This window comes from Raphanus sativus, chromosome 9 (genome assembly GCF_000801105.2).
Source record: "Raphanus sativus cultivar WK10039 chromosome 9, ASM80110v3, whole genome shotgun sequence".
Lineage (NCBI taxonomy): Eukaryota > Viridiplantae > Streptophyta > Magnoliopsida > Brassicales > Brassicaceae > Raphanus > Raphanus sativus.
The window spans coordinates 32,219,626-32,232,052 of record NC_079519.1 but is presented as its reverse complement, the minus strand read 5'-3'; the positions used below and the strand labels follow the sequence as shown (position 1 = coordinate 32,232,052).

Here is a 12,427-nt window from a genome sequence, read left to right as displayed (position 1 = left end):
CCGCCCCGGCGTAAATCTTCATTTAACACACTTCTCTACCGTTACTCCGCCGCTTCTCTCTTCTCCCATTCGATTCGCAGGGAAGCTCCGATGGAAAACTCCAGATCTAGATCCGTCTTCGTCGACATCGGACTAAGAGAGCTCAACGGATTTCGAGGTAGAATATGCCCCCACGCTTACATTCAAACGCGTTGCGTTTTGAGAATCTTTAGAGCTCTAATTTTGATGAGTTTCAGCTCCTCAGTATTGTGCTGATTAAACTAACATTTTTTTTCTGGTTTCAGTAAGGAAGCGACCGTTCTTCGCAGATTCCGAGCTGATTTGCAGAGAAGTAGCCGGCGTAGCTGTCGAACACGACGGCGATCCAACTCCTCCGTTGGCCGTTTCGTTTTGTAAGGTATCTATATAGTTCAGTTGATTCTTAACTGTAATTCCAACCCTAGATCCAATCTCAAGTCTCAGATGAAATTTTCTGATTATATATTATGGTCTCTTGTGATTAGAATTAACGATTAGGTTAAAACGTTACAGGGTAGCCGGAAGTCTCAGTTATTCGCGGTGTCAGATGAGGAAGGACATGTGAGCTTGTTTAATTCGAATCACAAGTCTTTTACCTCTTCTGCTACTCACCAAGAGAATACAGGTATTTGGTTGCCTTCTTCTTCTTCTTGTTAACCCTATTTTTTTTATTTTTTTATATTCTGGGATGCTTAATTAAATACTGAGTTTCGTTTGTCTAAATAGAAAATGCCAGGGTTGGTGACTGGGTTGTTCACTATAATGCGGTTTTCGACATTTCTTGGATTAAGGTGTGCCATATGCGCACCGCACTTAAACTCTATATTCATGAATCTTTTCTGGAGTTAAGAGAAGTTTATTTGATGTGTGAACTTTGTATAAAATTTGTTGCAGGGAGATAGTTGTCTTCTGACTGCTTCTGGTGATCAGACTGTAAGTAGTGAGAACAACATTACCCGTTAACTAGTTTGTGAGAACAACATAAGTTAAGATAGGCTTTTTTATATGTGAGTGCAGATTAAAGTATGGGATGTTGAGGAGAACAAGTGTACTGGAGTCCTTATAGGGCACACAGGAACTGTTAAATCAATGTGCTCGCATCCAACGGATTCTGGTTTGTTTCTTGAAAATTGTCTCTTCTTTGTTTTACTAGTTGATGTTGTTTTTTCATCAGGATAGCTCTTAACTTTTTGATGTTTGCAGATCTTCTCGTCTCTGGCTCCAGAGATGGGTGTTTTGCGCTATGGGATTTAAGATGTAAAAGTAGCTCTCACAAAGAAGAGTTTTGCATCAAGTAGGTCCTTATGTCTAAACATAGCTGTAAAGGTCTTTTTTTTTCAAACCGTATTGATTGTGGTTCTGGCCTTTACACAGCTATACTGGTATGTTAAAAGGAGCTCATCTTTCTCCTCTTTCAAAACGAATCAGACGTAGCAAGGTTAATACTCCTGCCTATTTGTGTCTGTCTCCTCCCTTTATACTTGTATTATCTTCTCCGCTAATGCCTTCGTGTTTTCAGGCTGCTTCATCAAGCATTACCTCTGTGCTTTATCTCAAGGACGAGATCACAATTGCTACTGCTGGAGCACCAGATAGGTACACTTACACAACCTTAATTAGGGTTCATGTAAAATGGTAGCTCTTATAGCAATGTTGTTTACACCCTTCTGCTTTTTTTTTCTTCCCTTCTCTTAGCGCATTGAAATTTTGGGACACAAGAAAGCTGAAAGTTCCTTTTGCTCAAGCATCTCCACAGTCAGACTCAACAAACACTAAGGTAAGCTAAGCTTCCTAAACTTAGATTCAGATAATATCCCACCCATTCACATGTTATTTCTGAATGGTTTCAATGTGAAATTAGGCACTGAACTGTTCAAATGGAAACTATATTAATCTTCAACCTGGTTATTATTTTTGTTTGGTGATTTCAGGAAAAGAGAGCACATGGTATAGTATCATTGTCCCAGGACTCAAGTGGAACCTTACTCACAGCATCATGCAAGGACAACAGGTTTGACTTTTAATATCAACACTTGTAAACTTTTCATAGTAATTAACACTGCACTATGAGAAAATCCTTTTGTTAAAACATCCAACTCTGAAGTCTCTAATGAACTATGTTATCTCCTTTTCAATAATCTGTTGCAGTATCTATCTATACAACATACTGCAGCTTGACAAAGGACCTATACAATCTTTCTCTGGTTGCCGAATAGATTCTTTTTTCGTAAGGGTAATAATGCTTGTCCACAGTTTGCCCCTTCCTTCAGTCAGACAAGTTATTTGATTTTTAGCATTTTCACTCGCTCACTCTTCAACGAAATCTTACTCTGCAGACAATGATTAGTCCTGATGGTGAATACATTTTGAGCGGTTCAAGCGACGGTAACGCTTACATATGGCAGGTTTGAATTCTCTGCCGCTTAGTTTTTGACATTTTCTCTAATAAATCAATGGTTCAAGAGCTTAAAGAACCGCTTTAATTACAGGTCAATAAGCCTCAAGTGGATCCTACAATCTTGAAAGGCCATGACTCTGAAGTAACCGCAGTAGATTGGTAACTCCACTTCACCGAGTCTTTTATTTTATACTTTACCTACCTCCCTCTTACTCCATTCGATGAATATTAACTAAATTTCTTATTCAGGTCTCCATCAGAGTTTGGGAAGGTATCAACAGCGTCAGATGATTTCACGGTAACAAAACATTTCATATGTTGACAAAATCAAACAAGTTATGTTCTGTTTTTCTCCATTTTCTGACTTTTTTTCCGCTGTTCCTAACCAGGTAAGATTGTGGAACATAGAGAACAACCGCTGCACAACCGCAGACTCATCAGGGCCTGCGTCAAGAGTTAAACGCAGAGTAATTGCATTGTCAGATACTGAAGCCAAAGAGAGGCTTGAGATGAACAGAGAACCTGAGAGTCCCCAAAAGTATTCATCAGATGATGGTGATAATCAGTCAGTGCGTATCATCAGAACTCCAGAGAGTCAGAAGACGAAAACATCATTATCATCACCAATGTCATTATCAGCCTCAGAGGAAGATAAAACATGCGAGAGAACACCAGAAACCTCGGTTAACAGTCCATTATCTGTCCTAAACCCTCCTTCCTCCGTCAAAAGGCGAACCATTAGAGATTATTTTCTTGTCACTCCCTAAAGAGCCTAAACCGTTGGAGAATCTCTTGGCCATTCTTTTTGTCAAAAATATTATTAGTTTACAGATATTTGTTGTATAAATTGATTCCAGGTTATATCTGAATGATTTTTTTGGCATGAAATGAATCTGAAGCTCTTAAACCACAGAAATACTTTCAACAATTATTAGTAATTTATGTCTTATAATTCTTTTTTTAATGAATGTTAAACTTATTTGAATCAAAAAAACTTTTTTAGGATGAATACAACTCTATTTGTAATAGGTTTAATATACTGTAAACCATTCTTGCAGATGCTTGTCGAATCTACCATTCCTGCTGCCTCGAAGCGAGTCGATACGATTTCGAATCAGCTTATCAATGAAACCAGTAAGGTGAGCTTGGTCACGCGATGGTTCCCGTGCTTCCTACCATTCCTCTCTCAGTCTCTCGCCACAGAGTGTACTGTAGCTTGGAAAGCATAACAAAGCAAAAATAGAGAAGCGTTTTTCCAGGTCGTGTCCACCAAAGACGCCAGATAGTGGTATATTGCGACTCCATCAACTTGCAAACTAGATTACTCCAGACTCCTGCGGAATAATGAATGACAACTGAAAAAGAGATGGTCTCTCGACTTAGTTGCATTATTACATATAGAGCATGTTTTGTAATTCTGTATGATAACATTGTAACTTGTAACTTAGTTGCATTATTACATAGAAGTTTTTTTTACATCTTTTATGCGTTTCAAAGATCGTCCGTCGTGTTGACAACTTGACACCAACACTTTCAACAGCACGGAGAAAATTAATAAACGGACTGCTTACTTATATAGGGCCAATATGAACTTCGAGAGTAGCCCAAATAGGCCTCTTAGCCAGAGGTAATGTACAAAGAATGGGTTTACACAGGGGTGTAATGTTTACAAGTTGATTTATTAGATTGAGACATAGCAAACTGAAACCTAGATAACAGTTTATAAGTCAAAATAGTTTTTAAAGCAAGTTTGATTCATCCCAAGATTCCCAACCAATATTGAATTTTTTTTGCTCTGTAATTTTTTTTGCATGAACTTTGCCTATAAGAAGCTGGCGTTGTAATTAAGCAAAAACAATGCAAAACATAATCTCTTAAACTTATCATATATACTATTTGGTACTCAATATTACACTTAAATTATTATCTGTATCTCTTCAAAGAAAACAAAAAAATAGATGAATGAAAAATTAAATTGTAAATATATAAGATTGGACATCACTAGATTGGGTTCGATGTATATAAATAATATTATATGAAAAGAGGTGCATTAGTAAATTAAATTTGATCAAATAATTGTGCGTATCTAATGATTGTTGTGGCCACATGAATACTAACACTTGACTTGCAATAATACCGTCGACATTTTCCAGCGTTATACATTTCTTCAACAACCAATCCACAATGTCCAACCTATGATTACTAAATCATAAGTACCTTTGAATCAAGGGTTTATACAAATCTTGCGCAGCTAGATATATATATATATATATATATATATATTTTTTTTTTTTTCTTTTTTCCTCAAAAGTAGCCCCAATTAATACGATTCGTTCGAAATTTTGGTCGATCGTATCATATATTCTTATCAATTAAATAGTTTCATTATCATTACTTTTCTTGTAACAACGACAATGAAATGTGGTATCCTCTTTCTCAAAAAAAAGAAAAAGAAATGTGGTATCCAAAATATTGGCTATTACTTGGGGCTATTTCCGACGAAGTATCTGGGGCTTCCGCTTAAACCGGGACGTATCTCCCAAGCAACTCTACAGCCTTTCTTGGAACAGATCACTACCAAGCTTCACTCGTGGACTGTGCAGTACTTGTCCTTTGCTGGGAAAATCAAGTTTATCACTTCAGTTATCTATGGGAAAGTCAATTTCTGGAGCTCGGTGTTTGTATTGCCAAAATCTTTCTATGCCAAAATTGATTCTCTATGTGCAGCGTTTCTCTGGAAAAATAAAACTGGAAATGCGCGAGGAGCCAGAGTTGCCTGGAGTGACATATGTAAGCCAAAGAAAGAGGGTGGCCTGGGTATTAGATTGCTGGAGGAGTTCGAGATGGTTTTTCGTCTCAAGCATGTCTGGAACTTCTTCACTAATAAAGACTCTCTATGGATCAGATGGCTCAAGGCAAATGTCTTTCATAGGAAACCGTTTTTGCTAATGGAAGACTCCGCTAGACTATCTAAAGCGGTAAGAAGTATGGTCCAAATTAAAGACATGTTAGGTGATTACCTGAGGTGTGAAGTGGGGAATGGCAAATCAGCTATGTTCTGGTTTGACTCCTGGAATGATTTGGGTCCTCTGATTGAGTTTGTGGGAGCTGCTGGCCCGCGCCAGCTTCGTCTCCGATTGACAGCCTCTGTAGTAGATGCTACTGCAGATGGACAATGGCAGTTACCGGCTGCAAGATCCCCCCAAGTAGAAGCTCTGCAAATTCACTTGACTTCTCTAGCACCTCCAATTCCGACGGCAACTGATGATAAGTTTCTTTGGGTTCAAGCAAATGGGACCTTTGGATCAACTTTTTCATCAAGAGTCACTTATGAATCTTTGAGGAATCCTTCTCCGGTAATATCTTGGCACTCTGTCATTTGGTTTAAGCAGTACATCCCCCGGAATTCGTTTATCTCTTGCACTACAAGAAAAAAGCTATATTGTTACGAATTCTTTCGTCACAATAGAAACAATTTCGTCACAATATCGATATTGTGACGTAATTGTAACCGTTTGTACACGGTTGCAATACAATCGTCACAATTTTTTTTGGTATCAAAAACGTAACAGTATTGTGACTTATTAAGATCGTAACAATTCCGACACAATTCGTGACGATACAAGAAGGTGACAAAACAGCCACAATTACCAACTAATAATCAAGTCACAAAACCGTCATTTTATGTGACCATTACACCGTCTCAGTTTCGTCACTCGGTCTGACGAATGATTAGTCTCCAATAGTCACAATTGAGGACTAATAGGTCGTCACTAAACAGTCTAAATTTACTACTAACTGGCAGTCTCAAATATGTTATTTATTATCACTGAATGTTCATCCTAATTTTCTTTTAATTATATATTTATATTTTGTCTCCGATTCGTCACAGTTCTTCACTAAACGACCATCACAAATCGGTGTTAATCAGCTACTAATTTAGATGTAAAATTTGTAGTGATTACTTTTATTAAATTAGTCACGATTTTTATATTTTTAATCTTTTAAATGACTGTTGTTAGCTATATTACAATGTGCTTTTGATATTTATTTTATCAAAAAAAAATTGAGAAAGCAAAAAATTATTAAAAATAAAAATTCCATAACATGAAATACTCATAATATATTTTAATTTCAACAACAATGAAAACTGAAAATAAATCCTAGTAATTATCATAAATAAAAGAACTAGAAACCAAAAAGAAAAACACCAAAAAAACCAAAACCAGAAATAGCACCATAAACCAAACTAATTTGTGTTGAAGCAGATCAGCTTCAAGCTGCCGTCGAAGACTCTAAAGGCACAGCTCTTTGGAGTGATCCAAGTCAAAATATACGACCTTGTTTTGATGTTCCTTACAATCTACAAAAGTCACATTTTACAACTTAGATATTATAGTCACATATAAAAGCAATAAAAACAATGTTCAGAACTAAGAAACTATACTACCATGTAAACACACAGATTTAAGCGCAAACAAATTAAAAGTAACACAAAAGTTTGAGATCTTACCTTAGAATAGATTTCATTTTCCTCATTATGGGTGAGATTTTCTTTCGTCAAATCCTCTCCATTAGAAGATTCAATTTCTGACAAGCGTTCTTGAACATATTCATCACATTTCTCTGCAATTATTCGGACTCTCAACATCATAAATTATTAAAAGTGCTTCTCATTATTCTCAAGCGGTGCACTCAGTATACATATCTTAGTCCTACCTAAATGACAAGAATATAAAACAATCAACTTCTCTTTTAATAATTAATAGTTATCGAAATTGTTTCAGAAGTGGTCTATTATAGTTATCTAACGGCACAATTCTAAAGAACCTTAATTAATTAGATCCAAAGATTATAAAGTTAATTAAGAAATTGGTGAAGCACAAGAATCAAAGCAACCATTGATAAAGACTCAGCAATCTTTCAACCTATTCGATTTTGATGATATATTGCATACATGTAAACGATAAATAACAAGGATTAACGGTGACATAATACAAACCTTGGAACACCACTAGATTCGGCTAGAGAAAAAGTTTCAAGAGAAAAGAGAAAGTACTTTAGGGTTATAATTTTGACAGTGAATTGTGAAGCTGTTTATATATTGAGAAAAACATTAGGGTTTTTGACGGCTTAATGATATTTAATCACTAAAAAAGCCTTAATATTTAAGGTTTTTTTGGCAAAATTTATAGCGGTGTATCTTTAGAGTTTCAGAATCCCGCCTTTAATGACCAAAGTTCCAAAGTAAAATTTTCGTATGTAGTTTTCTAATAAAATAAGTACTACTGTATTAAAAAAAGAACAAAACGTTCACCTTTTAAGATGAACCTTTAAATTCACATATTTTTCCATGACTAATCAAAGTACCACATAGATAATTAAATAAAAAATATTAAATTTATTTTAAAATAACTAAAAAAATAACACCAATTTTAACAATATTGACGCCACCAACTAAACCGTAAATTTTAAATTCTAAACCATAAACCTTAAACTCAAACTCTATACCTTAAATTCAAATTGAAGACCCTAAACCCAAACCTTAAATCTTAAATCCAAACATTTTATCCTAAATCCAAATTTTAAATCCTAAACCCAAATTGTAAACCCTAAACCCAAATTTTATAGTGTCAAGCTTTAGGGTTTGTGTTTATGATTTACGGTATGGGTTTAGGGTCTATACTTTAGGTTTAGGGTTTACGATTAGGTTTAGGATCTAGTATTTGAGTTTAGGATATAGAATTTGGATTTAAGATTTACGGTTTAGGTTTAGGGTCTACGATTTGGGTTCAAGGTATAGGTTTGGGTATTTAGAGTTTAGAATTTGGGTTTAGAATTTGGATTTATGGTATAGGGTTTAGGTTTAGGATATAAGGTTTATACTTTATAATATAAAATTTACGGTTTAGTTGGCGGCGTCAGTATCGTTAAAATTAGCGTTATTCTTTTTTTTATCAATTTAAAAATAAATTTAATAGAGGTGAATTTAAAAGTGGGTGAACCCAAATTTTGTCTTTGAAAAGTATTAAATTTTTCGTACGTAATTTTCTAATAAACTAATCAGAGTCTTTATCACTTAGTTCGATATCATGATTTCCATCTTCGGCCTCTGATCTAAGTTCTACTTCCTTTTCCATATACTCAAAATCTTCTGCTTGACCATGTACATGTGTTAGTGTCTCAACGTGCGCTGGATCAACGTTTTCATATTGCATTGCAGCAAAGTCTAAATTTTTGTTGACCATGTACATGTGTTAGTGTTTCAACGTGCACTGGATCAACATTTTCTTATTTCTATCGTTATTGTAATTGGATTCTTTCTGATATGTTTTTAATGGTCGTATGTTTTCTATATATTATGATTTTTTCTGATATCATGATTTTAATTAATAATATAAACAGGAAATAGTAAAGTATATTCTATATCAGATAAGGAATATAGTTCTTAAAGATTGTTATATACGTAACATTAGCATATGTTTGTAAAAGAATTTTTCCTTTTTAAATGGTTTTTGTTATTATGTAAATATTTGTTATAAACTAAACTTGTAACCAATCATGTAATGCTTGCAACGATAAATTGTTTTATTTGGTGTTAATTAGCAACTAAATTTGAGTCACAGTTAAGTTACAAACAGAGACTCATATTTCTGTCGCAGTTTCGTATCCACTTTGTGACGCTACATATAGTCACCATTCTGTCACGACTGTTACGTTTAATACTATAGTAACAATTACGTATTTAGTTGTGACGAAACCTTGCAACGACTTATATCGTCACAATATTGTGACAAAATAACTACAGAATTAAGACGAAGAAACATAGTCACAACAACGTATTAAAATCGTAACTAAATTGTGACGAAAACAGGTGGTCTCAAGATGTAGTCACAATATCTCATTTTTCTTGTAGTGTTGGCTTGCTATGCTTCGTCGTTTGCCAACGAGGGACAGATTGAGAAGATGGGGAATGTCTGTACCGGAGGTCTGTGTCCTATGCTCTGCTGCTCCTGAGACACATCACCATCTTTTCTTTGAGTGTAGCTTTTCATCCTCGGTTTGGAATTATTTTGCAAGTAAGGTATGGGATAATCCACCGCAGGACATTCATTCTGTAGCTGCATGGATTAACCTGCATCGATCATCTTCGCCGCAAGCTCGGTACATCATTAGACTCATGTTCCAATCCTCCATTTACTTGATATGGAAAGAAAGGAACAAGAGGATCTTTACTACGCAGGTAACATCGGCCTTCGGAGTGCGGTCTGCTGTGGATCGCCAGATCAGGGACAGACTTCTCTCTATCAAGCCGTCGCCAGCTTTCCAGCCACCTCTACTGCAGTTCTTCTTCGCCTGCACAAGACCGCCTTGATTCCTTTTTGTATCTTTCTCTTATCTCTAGCTGTGTTTGGGTTGTTTTTGTTTCTTTGTTTCTTTTTTTTCGCTCTAATAAGTTGCTAAGCAACATGTAAACTCTTGAAAATGGTATGAAAGTTTAACATGATTACCAAAAAAAAAAAATATTGGCTATTAATAATTTCCCTTTCAAAATATGCATTTAAATTCAAGAAAGTCAAAGTAGTACCTGTTTTAACTTTCATTATATATGACATACTAACATTTAAACCGTTCTGTAATTTTTTTTATGTATAGTATTATTACTTGACTATGCACCAATATTTTTTTTTGACTATGCACCAATATTATTTCTTGCTAAAAAGAAAAAGGAAAAGATGAGGTAGGAGGCGAGCAAGAAAACTCGCTTCCCGTACTTCACTTTGATCAAACGAAGCTACGTCATTGGCGTGTAGAGCGACCAGTAAGAGGAGTCCGTCCTCCGGTTCTCGGAGGTGGAACGTGGCCAGTCTCAAGCTCTTCCGTGTGGTCTACGGAAGAAGCCATGAAGCTTGGTGTTCAATGCGTTTAGTAGCATCACATTCGCGATACCGATCTAGTGACAGATCCGGTAGTGGAGCTACTTCTCCTAACTTGCAGGGTTCTGGCTCGACGTGGATGGAGCCACTGCCTCAACCCGATTTTTAACAGTTTCAGAACCACTGATTATAGCGTATGGTCTTCTTTGGCGAGAGTATGCGTCTTACGGGCGATGCAGCAACTGGCTGTATTTTAACAGTCCCATTCTAAGTTCCAGGGTGCTATGTGCTTCAATGTTCTCTCAATATAGAAGTCTTATAGGTTATAGTCATGTTTTGTTATCTGTTTTTTAGTGGTAGAATTAGGTGGTCTAAGAGACGGTTTATTCCGAGTCTTGGGATGAACTTGTTCTCACAGTGGTCAAAAATACAATGATGTACTCTAGGTTGCGCTGGATCCGAGTGAGAAATCACCTAGTAAGTGTTCCAGGGTGTTGCTAAGATGCATTGTTGTATGTGTGGTTAAACTGGTGTGGTGAAATGAGTTGTACCAATTTATAGGTTAATGAAATAGTTGATGTTGAGTTAAAAAAAAAAAAGAAAACTCGCTTCCCAATTGTTCAACTGATAGCAAACCTTACCGACTTTTAGGTGCATGCATTTAATACATAATACAATTATTTTCTTTTTATATGAATATATAATTTAGCAATTAGCATACACACTCGACTTCTCCTTTTCTTGGACGTCACATTTGCTTTGTTTGTTTGGTCTCCACATTGGCTTATTTATAATACGATCATAGCTTAATATATTTGCATTCGCCATAGGTATATGCGTATTCATGTGCTTCATTTTTCCGGATCTAAATTTGGATATTTTCCTTTTTCGCATTTCTTTGGGTTTCGTATTATTTCAAGAAATCGCTGGGCGGTAACTATGCGTTTCATATGAAAATATCGATTAGACGGATTATTCGGGTTATGCGAGATCTTGGCGTTAATGAATTATTGATTTATTTATATATATTATACATTTATATGAGATAATTAGTTTTTGATTTTAGTTATAAAATTATTGTGATAAATTATCAAAATTAGATATATAAAAAAAATAAAAATAAATCAAATTTGTAGATTTATATTAACATTATTGATTAATTTAATATATTTAAATTAATTTTGATGGATATTTTAACCTATTTAAAATATTTAAACCAATTCAAATTGTATAAATCATTATAAATCAGATTTTAGAAAAATCATTTAGGATAGGATTCAGTTACCGCATAGGCGGCCAATTTTTAGAACCTTGATATGCACTGATGAAATCTAATTAGGATATCAAATACGTAAAGTACCGTTATGAAAATATGAATACGCAAAGTAAGGCTTGCCAATGATTGATTATCTCATATAATCATTGGTACAATCCACGCACATGCTACCAAATATTGCACTTATGGAATTTGGTATAAATATATATTATGGAAACAATAATGCCTTGGTACTAATCATTTTTGTTTGCTAAAGCACTTGGGTTTAAAGGATACAAAATAGTTTGTTTGATTTAAATAAAACAAATTAAAGACTACTTTGTTCTGTAGAACCTCATAGGATTTACTTTCTTGGCTCATATATTTAATGTTTGGGACGTTCAATATGTATATACATGATTTACTGATATGAAAAGAAATACGACAAAACAGTAAATTGGTAACTTTTTATTTTGTGATCATATATTTGTGTCTTATATTTTTACTAATAAACTAAATCTTATGATTTAACAAGTAAATTTAATTGATGATGTCCATGTAAGAATGTAAGATTATACTAATTTTAAATTAATTAAAATGATAATGCGGTATAGTATAAAGAAATATGTTGTTTTATTTTTTTAATTCTGAAAAATTCGGATTATATAAGAAAATATGCGCTATTTACAACTTCTTTATATTTTAAACATGTGCCTCAACTAGTCAATCATCAGGGTATGCCCAAATATTGAATGAACAAAACATTATTTTTTTGTTCATTGGTTAAGTATGCTATTATAATCTATGAGAAACATTACAAAGATCTCCTAGCATCACCATGAACCGCCCAATAAAATTCATTTCTGATAGTGCTTCTTG

The 12,427-nt window shown here is 34.7% G+C and overlaps 2 protein-coding genes and 1 long non-coding RNA gene across 3 annotated transcripts; 2 read left to right on the top strand and 1 right to left on the bottom strand.

The window, feature by feature from the left end:
- The first annotated feature begins 5 nt into the window (after window positions 1–5).
- Window positions 6–3,308, top strand: LOC108825753 (uncharacterized). Its single transcript, XM_018599105.2, has 16 exons — window positions 6–157; window positions 285–397; window positions 532–643; window positions 745–809; window positions 913–951; window positions 1,036–1,132; window positions 1,222–1,312; window positions 1,393–1,456; window positions 1,538–1,614; window positions 1,714–1,795; window positions 1,950–2,029; window positions 2,167–2,251; window positions 2,355–2,423; window positions 2,508–2,575; window positions 2,666–2,714; window positions 2,806–3,308. Exons 1-16 carry the CDS (start codon window positions 91–93, stop codon window positions 3,181–3,183), a joined length of 1,536 nt encoding a protein of 511 aa, XP_018454607.1. The 5' UTR covers window positions 6–90; the 3' UTR covers window positions 3,184–3,308.
- A 3,188-nt stretch (window positions 3,309–6,496) lies between these two features.
- LOC130499738 (uncharacterized) lies at window positions 6,497–7,544 on the bottom strand. Its single transcript, XR_008938614.1, has 3 exons — window positions 7,419–7,544; window positions 6,930–7,042; window positions 6,497–6,779 (listed from the first exon to the last, which is right to left on the bottom strand). It is a non-coding gene; the product is annotated as an uncharacterized LOC130499738 (long non-coding RNA).
- Window positions 7,545–9,389: 1,845 nt separating this feature from the next.
- LOC130500235 (uncharacterized) lies at window positions 9,390–9,791 on the top strand. Its single transcript, XM_056995000.1, has one exon. The coding sequence runs from the start codon at window positions 9,390–9,392 to the stop codon at window positions 9,789–9,791; it is 402 nt and encodes a 133-aa protein (XP_056850980.1).
- Window positions 9,792–12,427: the final 2,636 nt, after the last annotated feature.